General features: G+C 34.4%; 1 protein-coding gene across 1 annotated transcript in view; it reads left to right on the top strand.

Annotated features, from left to right (window-relative positions):
- Positions 1-814: 814 nt before the first annotated feature.
- The window catches only part of LOC140803700 (transcription factor IBH1-like 1), a 68,103-nt gene continuing 50,290 nt past the window's right edge, over positions 815-18,627 (top strand). Inside the window, exon 1 of the mRNA XM_073159595.1 lies at positions 815-826. Coding sequence (XP_073015696.1) covers positions 816-826 — 11 coding nt within the window. The 5' untranslated portion in view covers position 815. The remainder of the gene's footprint in view (positions 827-18,627) is intronic.

Below are 18,627 nucleotides of genomic sequence, written 5' to 3'. Positions count from 1 at the left end.
AACCGTCGCAATTGCTAAGCGAGTAATGCAAAACGAAGGACGGACGGATTCACTTTTTCATAGTTTTCACAATATTGTAACAACCTTACGAGAAAAAACAAGAAGTTTTTTAACGATTTTGTTGAGCATTTTTGAGGTGTGTGACATTTCATGGAAATGCAGCCCTATTATGGTTGGGTAGCGAGGATGTTTGCCAAAAAGGTCAAATGTCGGGAGTGGCACGTGGCTTCATTATCCTAATTATCGAGGGAAAAAGAAATTAACATGGATGTCAAATTGTAAGCAATAGCTATTTGTGTGGAATTATTATTAATCAGGGGAGGGGAAGTCCTGTTTGGCTCGATATGCATCGCCACTATGTAAGTATTGAGTTCCATTGTGAAAGTGCCGCCGACCCACCAATCCCACCTAAACCGTCCTATATCAGTTTTCATATGTACAGCACCTGTTTTTTTTTTTTTTAAAATAAAATATTGAGTTCCAATTATTCTGCCCCACGTACAAAATCCTTTTCTTTTGTTGACAATTGTTAAAAAATGATAATCAGTGTGCTACTAGACTATGAAATACATCATTCTCGTTTGCATTATAAACCTTTGAATTTTGGATTAAGCTAGTTGGATAATGTTGGGAAGTAATCAAAGTCTTACATGAAAAACCAAATAGAAAGGATCAGGTCAATATAAATTAGAATATTCATTTAGTATGATGGTCTTTTGGGTAAAGTCCAACAAAAATTCACGGGAGCCATGTGAGTGGAAGAATCCTAAGAAACTTAAAATGAGATTTTTGTGGTAAAATCCAGAACAAATCCCATGAAAGCCATGTGAGTGAAATCCTCGTATAACTTAAAACGAAATAGGATGTGACTCTCAATAAATCCGTATGAGCTCTCAAGACGAGGGATCCCAAGAAATCCGTTATGGAGGCCTCGAGATGGGTGATACTACTGGTATTTCATGTAAGTGCATGTTTCTAACGTAGTGAAGAGGAGGACCTCGATTGGAGGACTGATAACTTGAAGGTGAGGTCCCGATCTTGGACTAGAATGGAACTTCGTTCGAGTGTGATTATTAGACACATGCAACTAGAGTTCCACATTGGAAGATCAAAAAAAATCATGGGTTTAATATAATTGGAAAATATCATGTTTTAATTGGTCATGTTTATTCCTAAATCAACCATCTATCATGTTAGTTTGTTCTATTAACCCATTGATGTTCGTATTGGAAACTGACTGGCGAGAAGGTTTAGGAACTAAATCCATAATTAATTATAATCAAAAACCGATTTCAGGTTTTCCTCCATAGACATCCTATCTCAACTGTTAATCTAAAAAGTGCCCCCCCCCCCCCCCCCCCCCCCCCCCCCTCCCCCCCCTCCCCCCCCCCCCTCCCCTCTTCCCTCTTCTTTTAAGTTCAATTCAAAATAAAAAGTCGCATGCAAGAATTCATTAATAATATCATTGTCTAGTTCTAGGAAGTGTTGAAGGGTTACAGATCACCATGAGGGTGTGCATGTGTCTTATACCCATTTGAACTTTGTCCAATGTAACATGTTTGTGGAATAGGATCAGTTGGTTGCTATTCTAGTTTCTCATCAGGCTTGTGTTCTCAGCGAATCTTGGATATCAATCTGGTTCTAGTCCTTCTTTTCTTTGAATGACGACTAATTTGAGATCTCAGTTTAGGTTACTAGTGACTCCTTTGTTACACATTGATTTCATTTTCGTGTCATATGCTAAATCATCACTTTGATTGATGCTCAATTAACAGATTAGTTCATCATAATCACTGTCATTTATAAAAAACAACATGAACAGTTTTTCAACATGTAAAGTTTTCTTATTAATACATGGAAAGACTTACTGATGCTGAATAACCAAGAAACTGATTCAAAATCGGATTTATATCAAATGGAGACCGCTGATTTTTCACTATTATTATGAATAATATGTGCTCAAAAACAGAAACAAGATAAATTCGGGGTACTCCCATTCCATATCTCATTTGGTGTTTTTACTATCACCTGTTTGTGATCAGGATTGGTTATGAGTGTAATATACGATTTCGATTGCTTCTTCCTGTTCAAACTCTTGTGGAAAACATCTAATCTTCTCAGCATTGTCCAGCAATTCTTTTAAATTATGTTTCTTGTTCACAACTCCATATGTCGTGACTTCTTATTGCTGATTACTCAGATGATCATGTTTGGAGAAATACTCACACAAAAGTTTTGTTTAGTGAAACCCTCATACATCAATAACTTTTGATCTGGATTAGTGGGGGTTTATTCTTATTTTTAATATGCTTAAAAAAATTTAATCAGTTGTTACTAGTCATGGATCTTTATATAATAAAAATAGGACACAAAGTAAATAAAAAAAAATCATCAACAATACAAATATATAATTCTCATTCTTCCAAAATTTATTACATGTAAGAGACCAACCAACGTATTGCAACCAGTTTTAAGAACAGCTATTTTCAGTTTTTACCTTTACTCTTAAGCTAGATCGAATCTCTTACCTAACTGAAAGCTGAACTAAACATGACTTTAACAAATTTAAGCACTAATGAAAACCATCATCTTAGGTTTCAATTTAATGCAGATTATTGATTGATTCTAAAATGGGATGATTCAATCTTTTATGTCATAAGCCATGGTTTTTTATATTAATCAGTAGTAAAACAGGTTGGTGAAGCTAGATAATCGCTATTCCAATCAATTTTATTAGTATTGTCATTTCTATTTATAGTTAACACGATTCGATTTTACCCCCCCCCCCCCCCCCCCTATCATCCTTCATTAAACAATATTCTTATGAAATTCAATTAAAATAACATTATCCACATAGTTGACTGCTACTAATTCAAATTTATACAAATTTTTCAATAAGCAATAACATCATTAATACTACCACCATTCCCTTGAGTAAATCTACCTTTCCTACGGTCTCACCTTACGTTGTCACCAAAGTTTATTTTGGGTCCTTTACAGTTGATTACGTTAGATCACATTTGGCTCGACGTGTCATGTGCCTCGAACATACACCATCCATCTCGAAACTGGATTTTTCATCGGCCCTTCTCGTTTATTGTTCTGCATTCACAAAGTAAATCAATTAGTACACAACTCTGTTATTTGGGTTCAACTGGATAGTCCTGATAGTAACCTCACACTTGAATCGCCTAACTGCTAACCACTATGTGTTGTTTCAACAAGTTGTGCAAAATCATGTGTACACAATGCTCTATGTTGTTGGGAAAAAAGTGTTTTTAGCACATTTTTTATCATTGGTCTGCCTTATCTCTTCGGAACGGGCTTGAAATTTATAGTATAGAGTAGGGCTTAGCTTCATGGATTGTATGTCTTTCCCTACTGAATCGTGGATCGGAACACTTGGGTTAAACAAGGAAACTCTTTGGTGTAACCCAATCCACCACTTTGTGTCTGGTTCATCATTCGACAGGCTTCTCACTGTGATTAGTAAGCTTAAGATGTTCATGATATCGTACTGGACTTCACAAGTGAAATAGATTTTCCCTTGGCACATGTTTAGTTTCGATTGTAGTACTAGTGTCATTCGAAGGTTGCTAGCCAACACATTGAGGCCAATACCGGTTTTGTCACCCGAGTGCCTTTTAGCTGCTGCTTTTTTTTCCGAACTTACTGGGTTTACTACTTGTTTCCAAAAGTGCCTAAAAACAGTTCAACTGAATTTCCTTATTCTCATAAATGAGTGTTGATACTCATTCAATACTGAAGTCATATAGTTTCAAGAAGCTTTGAACTTTGCTTCACTCAACATTCCTTGTTAGGCTCATATCATTGTCAGTTAGGTTTGCTTGCTTTGCTTTCACTTCAACGAATGATTGAGAAAGTTTTTTGTACTCTATTCACTGTCCATTAGTGTACGTGTGAGAATTGGCTCGTGAAAATCAGTTGGTTAAGTATAAGCCTCAATCATAGGTAGATTCGAGCTCAGCATCGGCCATGAACACTGTTACTACACTTTATCACTTTCACTAGTGGAAACATCCAGATCACAATAGTCACCTCGGAATAGCCCATCTGGCCTATGTGCCTCAGCCACCGGAACCCTGACCGGTCATCCTTGGACTTTTCTTCTTGTGGCATGATCGGCCCTCTTTTGTGTAATACCCGAAATTCTTATTTTGAATGATTATTAATTAAGACAAATTATGAAGTTGTTTAATTAAGTATTATTACGGAATGTGAGAATCGGGCATTAAGCTGTTGGTATCCACCGAATTTAAATGGATAACCCGACTACGTGTCGGATTAATTATCTGAGGAAATCCAACTAGACACATGAGATTCTGAACGGGCCGATAAGATCTGGTTCGGATTTTCTGGGAATAGTGTCGGATGCAGCCTATAATGGAAGCCGTTTCTTTGTTTTCCTTCAGCGCATTCTTCAGAGAGAGTTCTCGATTGTACCTTAGATTTTCTAAGCCAGTTTCTAGGCAGCTTTGTGTGTCGGGAAGTTTGGAGCTGAGTATCGACTCGGAACGGGTCGGTGCACTGAGATCGAGACATCATCAGCGGGCTAACGACGGCCAGGTATAATCCTAAATTCTAGATAGTGATTTAAGGATCATTAGGGGAGATCTTTGTAGCAGTTTGATCTGGTTTGTTAGTGGATTTTCTTATGTTGGTGATTGTCAGGTTAAGAGTTTTCTGTCAATTGTTTAGTGAGCGTAACTTGATGTACTGACTGAGATTCCAACAATAGTATACCACTTAATGCTGCATATTATCTGTTGTTGCATATACATAGTTTTAACTGCTTGCATATTATGTATGACATTATTCATGTGAGCGGATATCTTGTGGAGATTTTTATACAAAACTCATTGTTGGGGTCCCGCTCAGCCCTATTCTGTAGTGGGGATGATGGGGCATCGAGAGCTACAGTGTCCGACGGGACCCACGGGCGCTGATGGAACCTGGACAATTGCAAGTCCACGTCTTGATGATGAGTGTGGAGCCAAACATGCCGAGGCATGAGTCAGAGACTACCACTCAGGCGCCTCTAGAATGAGCGAGATTCTTGACATATCCTGATCTCCGAGCATATTGGTATTTGCCAGCTCAATCAGTTTGTATACTCGTCCATTCTCGATTGGGCGATGTGCGCTCACGTCCTTGTTGTTCATCTTGGGCACCCTATTCCACGGGCCAGGTCTAGGTTGGACGGTTCGAACGACCAGGCCGTGGCTAGAGCCAGTTGGTTTTCGGTGGGATCCAGTGGAGGTTTTCTGTGGTTTATAGTTTTCTCGTTCAGAATCATGTATTTTGTTATGGTTTGTTTTAGTACGTGTGTTAGAACCGTCGTATAGTTTGTTTTTCAATTTTGGGTGTAAGATGATTAGAGTTTGGTTTGTCTGCTGTTTAACTGTTGGTATTAAGTTTAAGATATTGGCATGTTTATTAGTCTGTTGAGTAGTGGCTCGCAGTAAGGGCGCTACACTTTGTCTGTTAGATTTTTTTCATCCTTCTTGGATTGAGGGCATTTGGATATGAATTGGTTCTAATTTTGGCACAATTGAAACACTCTTTTGTCCCTCACCAGTGGCCTCTTTTGTACTGGGATCTTTTTCTTTTTTTTTTTTTTTTTTTTCTGATTGATCATGCATGGGCTTTGGAGAAATTTCCTGTTCTCCTCAAACTTGTAAAATTTCTCAGGAACAATGACACAAACTTCAATACTCAACTTTCAGTAACTTCGTCTTTTGAGACAATTTGTTTCAGTGTTGCAGCCAGCTAGAGCCCTTATTCATTTTGGTTAATGACTCACCATCAATGCCTTGTTTCCGATTCAACAATTCATATTCCTAAGGTGTGCAAAACGGATGCGTGCGTTCAAGTTTGTACGTTCTTTTATGTCTAGCATATCTATTGTTTTGACATCTCATTCTTGAAAGTGCCCTCATTATTTCAAGGATCTTGCCGATTGCCACATTCTTTGCCAAGAGTAGCCAACTAGATTCATATACTGTTGACTCTCTCCATCAAGGCTGACACGAATCCCCTGCCTTCATCTTGATCTCATCTAATTTTGTAATGTAACAGACAAATGTTTTCCTGAAAGGGATCGGTTACGGTGACCGGAAGCGAAACGGACAGTTAAAAAAAATCAAAATTTTTCATTAATTTGCGGCCACCTCAATTTTGTACAACAATATACAATAAAACACACAAAATGACATTTCATAGTGGTTTAGAATTTTACCTATCACCTCAAGAGATTGATGATGGCACCAACCAAGTTGATAAACACTTGGCTCTTGAAAGGAGACAATCACAAGCGTCCTCCTACTCCCAAAATTAGGCTTCCCCACCACACTAGGGTAGACCCCATCAAATTTGCCTAGAATTTATATCTCAAACATATTGAGAACTATTAAACCATACTTAGATTACTCAAGTCCACTAGTAATAATTATTTAAATGAGCCTACTACAAGACTCAATATGATTTAATAATTCAACACTTGAATTAATAGTTAATTTTTGGCCTCTACTAGGTCCACTCGTGTTTAATTAATATCACAACTGAATTAATTTAATTTATCCCTAAATAATGTTTATGAAAAATCACAATTTTCAAATACATTATTTCACTGGCAAAAAATTTTTTGGTTGGTTTTAATTAGGAACACTCCATAAATTAAAATTTACATTTCTCTCATAGAAGTAATACTTCTATTTTTCTGTACAGTTATAAACTCATTTATAAGTCGTTAAACACATGAACTTAGTTTCTCACTTTATAAAAGTCAGTACTTATCTAATTTCCTTACACTTTAAACTCTTATAAAGTCGTTCAAATTGAACTATTTTTACTTCTCAACGGGATCTGAGAAAGCTAGTACTGTGTGGCCCTAATGGTCCTGATACAACTAGAGCCGTGGGTTCAAATCTTATGTATCGGACTAAACATGTCCTTATATGCAGCATACCCCAATGTGCTCCATTCTTACTTATCAACTCCTTGATAACAAAAACGTCAGAACCAAGTCTGATAGTACACCAACCAATCATGTTAAACGCCTAGCAGCATCGCTTACATATTCCCTAGGTAATCAATGAAGTGCCTGCAAAAACCATTCAATTATGGTAGCGTAAATCGGTCCCTTCAACTCATATCCCGACCAGTTTCGACAACCAGTGGTATATCGATAGTTGTCAATGATCGATACTATGTGGCATGTCGTGTTGCAATCAAATGGTGTATCTATGGAAACCCCTTTCATAATTACAACCATATCTGGCCAGAGATTTAACCTAAATACACATGATAACACATAGGCATATCCATACCCGAAGGTAGCGGTGAAATCCCCGACTACAATGATGCGACTCGCTATTTATGTTTCGAACCATGACACCCAACCTGTGCCCACCTGATGCCCCCTAAGAGTCGGTAAACAAGTCCAAAGTAACTTAGCACATAAAGTCTCAATGTTGTCCCGGTCATAATGACTTCATGGTGTACAACCAGAAACTAGGACATTTCCACTCGATAAGTGAGAAACCACTTGGAAAGCCTTTAATGGTAGTTGTTTCAGCCGCTAACCTACCAGGAGCACCTATCTGCATGCCTCCGTACAATCACAATGTCCCCTACCATGAACCATGTACTCACATCGCAGATACTGTCTCTAACTCTAGCGGGCCTATATCCTTTTTAGTGGCGCTGAATCGACTCATGAACCGTTTAGAATATACAGTATTAGCAAATATGAGTTTATATGGATACTCATCTATGAGCATCTCATATTCTTTCTACTATTTGTAATTCAAAAGGGCTTTATTACTGCAACTAGCCAGTGTATACAGATAAAGGATGGCCAACATATAATCATGCAAATATTATTAAAAAAGATTGCTTATACATAGAGTTTCGTTTGTGAACAACTCGGCAAACCTTGGCTCGACTGGTACTGCTCTACAATCTCCACTTGCACTCGAGCCCAACGACCCATATGCTTTAAAACCCATTGATGCGCGATGCTTGTCGAATTACTGGTCCAGGTAAAAGGCTGAGCTAGTGGATCACAACATTATCGCGAAGCCGACTTTGTCGATAGACACTCTCTTTCCACAATCCTTTTTATGTTTGAAGCATGAAAATATATTGAACAAATTATTTAAAGTTTGGATGTTTATTTTTCAAAAAATTTATCTGTTATGCTTGTTGAGTCGTGCTACGATTTTTAAGGGACATACTGCCATTAAGGGACGTTTAAGGGTTGGAAAAAGAGTCGTTTAAACGTGAGATGATGGCTAGACAGAGGCTAGAGGTGCCAAGCATGGAAGAGGTTCGAAACTAGCATATTTTAGGGTTTGGTGTTGGGATCATGGGATGGCTGGACCACAACCGCACGAGGGCTCAACCAGGCACGGTCCTGGCCCTGTCATGGCTGTGTCCAGAAGCAACGAGGGGACTGGAAGGATAGGAAGTAGTCGCAACCCACTAGGAATTAAGTTAGGGCTCGATTTTGGAGGGGTGTGGTCTAGGGCTGATGTAGGAGGGTTCAGGATGGTCAAGGTGGTCCAGTATGGTCCTGGGAAAGTGGCTAGTGGTCTGGACATGGCTTGGCTGGGGTTGACCGCGCGCGGCTCGATGGTTGGATATGCGCAGCTCGATCGAAAAATTGAGGATTGTGCACAGGTCAAGCCTGGTTCAGGCTAGTCAGGGCGGTCCTAGGAAGGCTGGTGGTGGTCTGGTTGGGTGGGTCTTGGGTTCGTTGTAGGTGGCTAGGAGTTGAGTGAGCTCCGATTGGTTTTTTTGGAAATGGGTGCTCGGCGAAGGCTAGGATAGTGGCAGGGGTTGGCCGTGGGTTCACGAGGGCTGGATCGTGGCTCATGGGCTAGCGTAGGGTCGAGAAAATCGTGTCTCAAATTTGAGAAAAAGTCATTGAGTTTTGAGTTAAATCGGGTTACGAAAAGGAATTACGGTTAGCAATTAAGTTGAATAAATCGAAGGACGCGAGTTTACGTTTAATAATTAGTAGAAGTAAAAAATAAGGTTATATGATGATTCGAGGTAGGCTCGAGTCAGGAAACATAGAAAAAAGTCAAAACGGGAAGTTCAGGGGTCCAAGGATAAAATGGTCATTTTACGTTTCGGGTATTTGAATGTCCTAGTAGTGTCTCGAGGGGCATAATATATGTTGAATGATTTTTAAAATGATTATGGTGAATTTATGATATTTTTAGGATAAATACTTTAGTTGAGCGATTTTCCCTAAAATGAAAATAAGGAGAAATGTAAAATATTTTGAAGATGTGAATTGACCGTGTGATACAAAAGATTTGTGGAGAATCCGTCTTAAAAAGGGGCGGTGAACTACATTTTGGTCACGGCCTAGTGACGAGAGTTGTTGACGTCCTGCCTCCAAGTACTTGGTTTATAGATTACATCAATCGAACAGATGATAAATGATAAGGATAATCACTTTAGTGATCAAACTTTCTAAAAGATGATTTATAATGAGGAAATACTTTATGATATTATGTGCTTAAATGATTTCGAAAATGTTTATATGTTACAAATTTTTGTCAGTTTATTTTATTAAAAGTATTCTTTTAAGGATGCATGTGCTTGAATATGTATTACTCGTTAAGTACGTTTGGATTTGTTGAGTCGTTAGACTCACTACGTTTGAATGGTCGCAGGTGACGATGATGTTGAGAATTATGAAATATTATGATAATCAAAATTTTGATTAAGATTTTGAGAATTATTTTAAAGAGAGATTTATGTTTCATTTTTTAAAAGTTTAGACGATGAATATCATTGCTTGACGTATGCATTTACGATTGACGATTTATAGTTTTTTTTATCGCAAATTCCGATTTTTTTTCAATATAGATTTATGTTTGGTATGATTCGGTCTTTATGAAGATAATGAAAAAATATTTCTAGTATTATTTATTTATAATAAGAGGTAAAGGACGTTTCATATAGCTCTTCTTGTAAATCCTTACGACGGATCTCCCTCTTTTGTTCACCTAATCAAGTCCAGGTCAGAGACTAGGTTCCTCATTTAGATCGCACAAGAGATCTAAACGATTTCGCATCGAAATATATCGCCATAATTTTACAAAATCCTGTGTCATTGCGGTGATGCCAAGGCGGCGCCGCGGTGTTGGAAGTGTGGAAAATATTCTTGTGCAATTACAAGACTTGTCGAAAATTACTTTATGAGGGAGGTGATGATTTTGTGATTATTTTGTTTGTTTGTTGGATGTTTATTGTTATTATATTTGATCAGTATAATTAATAAAATACAACTACCCAATTATAAAGGACTTAATTCTTATCCCATCAGGATTCCCTTTATTTTTCATTAATTAAAATATTCTCCATGTGTATATATCATCCAAATTGCAAACTATTGATAATGCATATATATATATATATATATATAGATATATATATATATAATTAATAACAAAGTCATCAGTACTAATACATTGTTATTTAATTAGTAGATTATAAATTTATTAAATAAATAATTGTAAACTCATTATAACTCCAATCGACGATCAGACAATGCCGATGTATCGAGGGTACAAATCTTGTTCATATAATGAAAATTGAAAATTTTGTTTTCCGTTGATCCATTTTGGTAGCTGACAGTTTTGTGAACTTTTTCACTAAAAACAGTTCACTATCCTAAAAAAATTAGCAGTTAAGTTAATTCCACAACTTCAATAATGGAATCCAATTATAAACTCCTTTATAAGCTTTCCGTTTGATATCAATCAAAATATAATCACCAACTCAACTCCTTGAATATGACTGTCTCGACTAGAACACAGAATCTGATACTTGTGTGATCATCAATGGTTCAAAGATACAACTAACTGTGGGTTGAAAACTTCATTGTGATTAAGAATAACATTTATTCTTATCCAAACTTACGTTAACTATCACGATTCTTTTCATCCACCTCTTGATCAAGAATATCAGAACTCTTAATGCATTTATCGAATAATGTTAATAGCGTCTAGTAGCATCACCTCATGATCTCCTAGGTATCACTGATAGTGCCTACAAGAACCTTAAGTTATTTTTATCGTATAATACGGTCCCCTTAACTCATATATATCGATCGAATCTGCAAACATTGATATATCAAGAATTGCAAATGAATTCGATAACGATGTGATATCCTTAGTAATAATAATGACATTAGATGTGCAACTAGAGAACCACATTCCTAAAACACATATCTTATTATGGCAAGAGATTATTTGCACTAATAATTCATCACATCACATATGATACCTTAACCCATAGGTAAACGATAAATCCCTGACTACAATACATTGACTCTTACGTATTTCGAAACAACACCAACCTCACCACCTAATGACCCTTAATGGAGTCGACAAACAAGTTAAAGTGCAATGCTAGTACCGGGCCTTTGTGTTGTCCCAAGTTAAAGGAGTAATGATGTACAATTATAATCGCAGATTTTTTCACTTGATAAATGATAACCACTTGAAAAATTTGAAGGAGGGTTGTTCACTGCATCATCAATAATCACTCATCTGTATGAACATATATTTTCATGTCTTTACCAATGAAACAGAGCGTTTAAATCACATATGCTAGTCTCAAGCTCAAGCGATCTTTATCCAATTTTAGGTGGCTGAATCGACTAGGAATATGATTAGAATATATAGTACGCTTCTTAATTAATTTCACGATATTTCGTTTCGAGGTAGACCTCATGAAACCTATTGTATATTCATATACTTTATCTATACAGTTTGTGTGTGTATAAAAATAAATTAAATGATATAATTGAATAAAAATCACAAAATATTATGAAAATAAAATTATTTGCATAAAAGTCTATAAAGCCCAAACTATACGTTGGCTTGTTGAGCAATGAGCATCTATTCTAACACACATAACATTAATTTTTTAAAAAAAAAAATCAAAAGGGAAAGGACGAAAATTGGATGGGCGAACAGATTCCAAATGTCTTACATACAAAAACACTTCATCACCAAAAAATTAGTAAATCTGATATGATCAAATCTTGACAAAAAATGATTTACATACAAAAAAACACTTCATCACCAGAAAAACTAGTAAATCTATTTTACCCAAATAACACATCACAATTATTTTACTACAATTGTACTTGGAGTTTGTTTCATGTGAGATAGTCTCAAATAAATCTTGTAAGAGATGTCATGTGATTTGAGAATGGTTGATGAAGATCAGTGTAACCATAGTCTTTTACTACTGATGCATATCTGTTTTACAAGTGTTTCTCCCCAGCGTTAATATATAGATACGTACGCTAGACACAAATGTATTGGGTAGCCGACAATTAAGCAAAGTATGCCACATCTCATTGTTGAGTTTCCAAAGATAGTATCAGTTAATTCAAATTCATTGGACACTAGCTAACATATGTAACCAACATATCTTTTATACTCTCTTTGCTGACAACTCTTTAAATAAACTCAGAGATAGCATGTTGTCTTTAGAGAATGTTGTCAGATTAATCTAAAAGCAGATCTTTTTCTGCTCACATAATAAATGTGGACAACTGTAGATGCTTATCAGATCAGTAGAGTTGGACGACTTGGTTTGTCTATATGAGTTTATTCGTCTCATCTTCTGTTATCGTAGCTGAACAACACAAATTATTTTCTTTCGTCGATAGTCTTTTCAGTTTATTCTAGTTCAATGATTATCGTATTTAGTAATTTATCTTAAAGTCAATATCAATTTAGGTTGTGATTACCAAACTTAGTTTCAAATTTTATCTTAATAACATAAATATATAAAATTTCTGAAAATTCAAAATTTTATTTATTCAAAAATTAAAAACAACGTCTATTCACCATTTTCAAAGCAAGTTCATATTTTATTTGATTCCCAAGATTATTTTTACTATTTATTCAGGTTTAAGTACGTCAATTTTTTACAAAATAAAGTTATTGTCCAAGAAAATAGATTTGTTATTCTATTTTAAGTTATAAAAAAATTGTATAAATTAAACACATCAATTATCCAGTTATTTAATAAACCTCACATACGTCTCCCACAAATTTTAAGCTAATTATATTGCTATATTTGAATTTTATAACAAATATTATTAAAGTACGATAATTATAATGCATATTCCACTTAGCTAGACTGTGATCATAGATTTTTTTTTCTCTCTCTTTCTTTTCTTCGAGGGTCTTTGAGCATGATAAAAGATGAATATGAAATACTGATCGATAATATATATATTGTGGAGAAAACATAATTTTAGATAAGAATTATAAAATAAAAAATAATATAAATTAATGTAATAATTCGAAATTTCTAGTAAATATTTTTCTTCATTTACATGAAAATAGACTTTAGTGGAACCATTTTTTCTTTTTGCGTAACATTTTCAACTGATGTTGCATCAATTTTAATAGATCAAGATCCTCTGCTGTGGACAACCCACAATAAAGGGTGCTATGCACTATTAAATTTTTTTAAATTGATATTTTAATTATTTCAAAATCAAAATTATATTTTTTATATTAAAATATGTGATTAATAATCTAAGTTAAAGTTACAAATTTTTTTTTTTGGTTATAAATAATATTGTGGGGTAAAATACCGTCTCTCTTATTATTTTTTTAATATTTTTTTCAACTCTTTTTTTAAAAAAATGTTAATAAAAATTCAATTTTTTTGTTACAAATATGTGAATACGAACGTTTCAATTTTTTTTAAATATTATAGTTCTTTAAAAAAATGTTTTCTCTTTTTTTATCTTGTTAATTTTTTATTTAGAAGTTAAAATTTTATTAATCATATATCTACAACAAAAATAAAATTAACATCTAAATACATGAAATATATATATTTTCAGGGATATAAGAAATAATCCAATTAAAAGAATGTACAAAAAATTTAAAAAAGAACCTATCGAACAATTAAAAATAATATCAAAAAATTGACACGATATAAAAAGAAAATTATCTTGTATAATTTTTTTTGTTTAAAACACTTAGTCTTTTTTTACAATTTTTTTGAAAATTGGATTATTTCTTAAATTTTTAAGAAAGGAAAAAATATTTTTGTATTTAAAACTTTAAAAATGAATGAGAAAAATTAACATTGCAAAAAATGAAAAATAGTTTTTCACAAGAATTAGAATATAAAAAGCCAACAAGATTATTATTTTTTGTATATTTTTAAATTGGATTATTTCTTATATCTCTAAAAAAAATATATATTTCATGTATTTAGATGTTACTTTTATTTTTGTTATAGATATGTGATTAATAAAATTTTAACTTATAAATAAAAAATTGATAAGATAAAAAAGTAGAAAATAGTTTTTGTTTAAAAAGAACTATAATATTAAAAAAAGTTGAAACGTTCGTATTCACATATTTGTAACAAAAAAAATTAAATTTTTTTAAAAAAAGAGTTGAAAAAATTATGAAAGGAACTCAAAGCAGAGGATCTTGATCCAATTTCAACGGGTATTAAAGTACCAACACGCACACCCACATTAAACAGTGGGGCTTCCATTTTTATAGCCATTCGTACATTCATGCATGCATGCATCGTCTAATATTTACAGTTCTTTTACAATCTGAATTGATCGGGTTTTCATGCAAACTGCAACACACACACACACACACATATTTCAAAGAGAAAGTTAGTATTTGGAAACGATGAAATTGCACATAAATTTTGTAATATATATTTATTTCCCTATCAATCCCAAGTATCGAGCAAACATACAAGGCATATAAGAGGCCCGATGGGAGCTCACTCATAAAAGAAAAGTTTAACACATATCCATAACAAATATATATATATATATATATATATATATATATATATATATATATATATATATATATATATATATATATATATATATATATATATATATAACATAAGTTATTTATTTTCACTCTCATTTAGTTATCTTATACATATGCCTTACATGCAGCCCTCGATAAAACAATGATTTCACCCGTGGTTGGTGGCTGATCTAGCACGAGATCCTGCTGAAGATCCCGCTTCAGAGCTTGAACCAGTTGAACCCGATCCACTTCTTGATGCTGCGTATGATCCAGTGGATGAGCCTGATTCTGAGCCTGCATCACCACCCGAACCTGCACTTGAGCTAGAGCTAGAACTCGATCTTGAATTTGAACTCGAGCTAGCACCCGACCCCGCACCTGCCCCAGAATTTGCAACTGATCTGGAGCTCGAACTTGAACCAGCCTCTGAGCCTGAACCTGATCCGGAGCCACCACCACCTATGCCAATGCCAATGCCAATGCCCATGTCACCCCCTATGTCCAATCCCAGGTCTGTCCTGGCAACTCGGCCTCCGCAAACCGTCGCAATTGCTAAGATAGTAACTAGCAAAACAAGGACGGACGGATTCACTTTTTCCATAGTTTTCAATATTGTAACAACTTACGAGAAAAACAAGAAGTTTTTTAGACGATTTTGTTGAGATTTTTGAGGTGGTGACATTCATGTGAAAATGCAGCCCTATTTATGGTTGGTACGAGGATGTTGCCAAAAAGTCAAATGTCGTGGAGTGGCACTTGGCTTCATTATCCTAATTATACGAGGGAAAAAGAAATTAACAATGATGTCAAATTGAAGCAACTTAGATATTATTTGGTGAATTATTATTATATATATGGAGTGGGAAGTCTGTTTGGCTCGATATGCAATCGCCACATATGTTAATATTGAGTTACCATTGTGAAAGTGCCGCCGACCCACAATCCCACTAAACGTCCTATATCAGTTTCATATGTACAAGCAACTGTTTTTTTTTTTTTTTAAAAATAAAATATTGAGTTCCAATCATATTTTGCCCACGTACAAAATCCCTTCTTTTGTTGACAATTGATTAAAAAATGTATAATCATGTGCTACTAGACTATTGAAATCACATATTCTCGTTGTGCATTATAAACTTTTGAATTTTGGGATAAGATTTGGATAATGTTGGGAATGTAATCAAAGTCTTACATTGAAAAACCAATAGAAAGATCATGAGTCAATATAAATTAGAATATATCTTCATTAGTATGATGTCTTTTGGGTAAAGTCCAAAAATAAATTCACGGGAGCCATGTGAGTGGAAGAATCCTAAGAAACTTAAATGAATGAGATTTTTGGGTAAAATCCAGAAACAAATCCATGAAAGCCATGTGAGTGAAATCCTCGTATACTTAAACGAAATAGATGATGACTCTCAATAAATCCGTGATGAGCTCTCAAGACGAGGGATCCCAATAAATCCGTTATGGAGCCTCGAGATGGGTGATACTCCTGGTATTTCATGTAAGTGCATGTTCTCCAACGTAGTGAAGAGGAGTGACCTCGATTGGAGGACTGATAGACTTGAAGGGAGGTCCCGATCATGAGAATAATAGTGGAACTTCGTTCGAGTGAATGATTATTAGAAATGCAACTAGAGTTCCACATTGGAAGATCGAAAGAAAAATCATGGGTTAATATAAAGTTGGAAAATATCATGGTTTATTGGTATGCTTTATTCCTAATCACCATCTTCATTTAGTTTGTTTCTATAAACCCATTGAGTTCGTATGACTGACTGGCGAGAAGGTTTAGGAACTAAATACCATACATTATTATATCAAACCGATTTAGGTTTTCCTACATAGCATCTATCCAACTGTTATCTAAAAAGCTTCGTCTATCTTTTTAAGTTCTAATTGCAAAATAAAAGTCGCATGCAAGAATTCATTAATCATATATTGTCTAGTTCTAGGAAGTGTTGAAGGGTTACAGATCACCAGTGAGGGTGGATGTGTCTTACTCCATTTGTAACTTTGTCCAATTGTTAACATTGTTTGGAATAGGATCAGTTAGGTTATCTAAGTCTAGTTCTCATCAGCTTGGTTCTCAGCGATATCTTGGATATTATCAATCTGGTTCTAGTCCTTCGTTTCTTTGAATGACTGACTAATTTGAGATCTCAGTTTAGGTTACTAGTGAATCCTTTTGTTAACATTGATTTCATTTTCGTTGTCATATGCTAAATCATCACTTTAATCTGATTGCTCAAATCAACAAGATTAGTTCAATCATAAATCAATTCATTTAATAAAAAACAACATGAACAGTTTCTTCAACATGTAAAGTTTTCTTATTAAATACATGGAAAGACTTACTGATTGCTGAATAACCAAGAACTATGTCAAAATCTGATTTTATATCAAATGGAGACCGATGATTTTTACTATTATTATGAATATAATATTTGCATCAAAAACAAGAAAACAAGATAAATTCGGGTTACTCCCATTCCATATCTCATTTGGGGTTTTACTATCCCTTTTGTTGATCATGGATTGGTTCTGAGTGTAATATACGATATTGATTGCTTCTGTTCAAAATCTTTGGGAAACATCATAATCTTCTAGCATTGTCCTAGCAGATTCTTTTAAAGTAATGTTTCTTTGTTCAACAACTCCATTATGTCGATGACTTCTTATTGCTGAGTACTCATATTGAATCATTGTTATGAGAAATACTCACCCAAAGTTTTGTTAGTGAACTCAATACCTCAATAACTTTTGATCCTGATTAGTGGGGGTTATTCTTATTTTTAATATGCTTAAAAAATTTAATCAGTTGTGTACTAGTATGATCTTTATCACTAAGAAATATAACACAAGTAAATAAAAAAAAATCATCAACAATTACAAATATATATCTCATTCTTCCAAAATTTATTACATGTATAGGACCGAACAAATCCGTATGCAACAGTTTTAAGCATCTATTTTTCAGTTTGTTACCTTTACTCTTAAAGCTAGATCGAATCTTCTTACCTAACTGACAAGCTGAATAAACATGACTTTTAACAAATTAAGCACTAAGAAAACCATCATCTAGGTTCAATTTATGCAGATTATTGATTGATCTAAAATTGGGATGATTCAATCTTTTATGTCATAGCCATTGTTTTTTATTATTAATAGTAGTAAAACAGGTTGGTGAAAGCTAGATAATCTCTATTCCAATCAATTTTATTAGTATTGTCATTTCTATTTATAGTTAACAAGATTCGATTATCATCATCCTTAATTAAACAATTATTCTTATGAAATTAAATTAAATAACCATTATCACATAGTTGACTGATACTAATCAAATTGTAATACAAATTTTCAATAAGCAATACATCATTAATTACCACATTCCCTTGAGTAATCTTACCTTTACCTACGGTCTCACCCTTAGCGTTGTCACCAAAAGTTATTTTGGGTCCTTTACAGTTGATTACGTTAGATCACATTTGGGCTCGACGTGTCATGTGCCTCGAACATCCACCATCCAAGTACTAAACTGAATTTTTCAGCCCTTCTCGTTTATTGTTCTGCATTCACAAAGTAAATCAACTAGTACACAATCTTATTTGGGTTCAAACTGGATTAGTCCCTTAGTAACTCACACTTGAATCAGCCTAACTGGCTAACCACTATGTTTGTTCAACAAGGGTTGTGCAAAATCATGTGTACACAATGCTCTATGTGTTGGGGAAAAAATGTTGTTTAGCCA

Source organism: Primulina eburnea, chromosome 10 (genome assembly GCF_022965805.1).
Source record: "Primulina eburnea isolate SZY01 chromosome 10, ASM2296580v1, whole genome shotgun sequence".
Taxonomy (NCBI): domain Eukaryota; kingdom Viridiplantae; phylum Streptophyta; class Magnoliopsida; order Lamiales; family Gesneriaceae; genus Primulina; species Primulina eburnea.
Note: the sequence above shows the minus strand (reverse complement) of the source record. Positions and strands in the feature narration are given on the sequence as shown.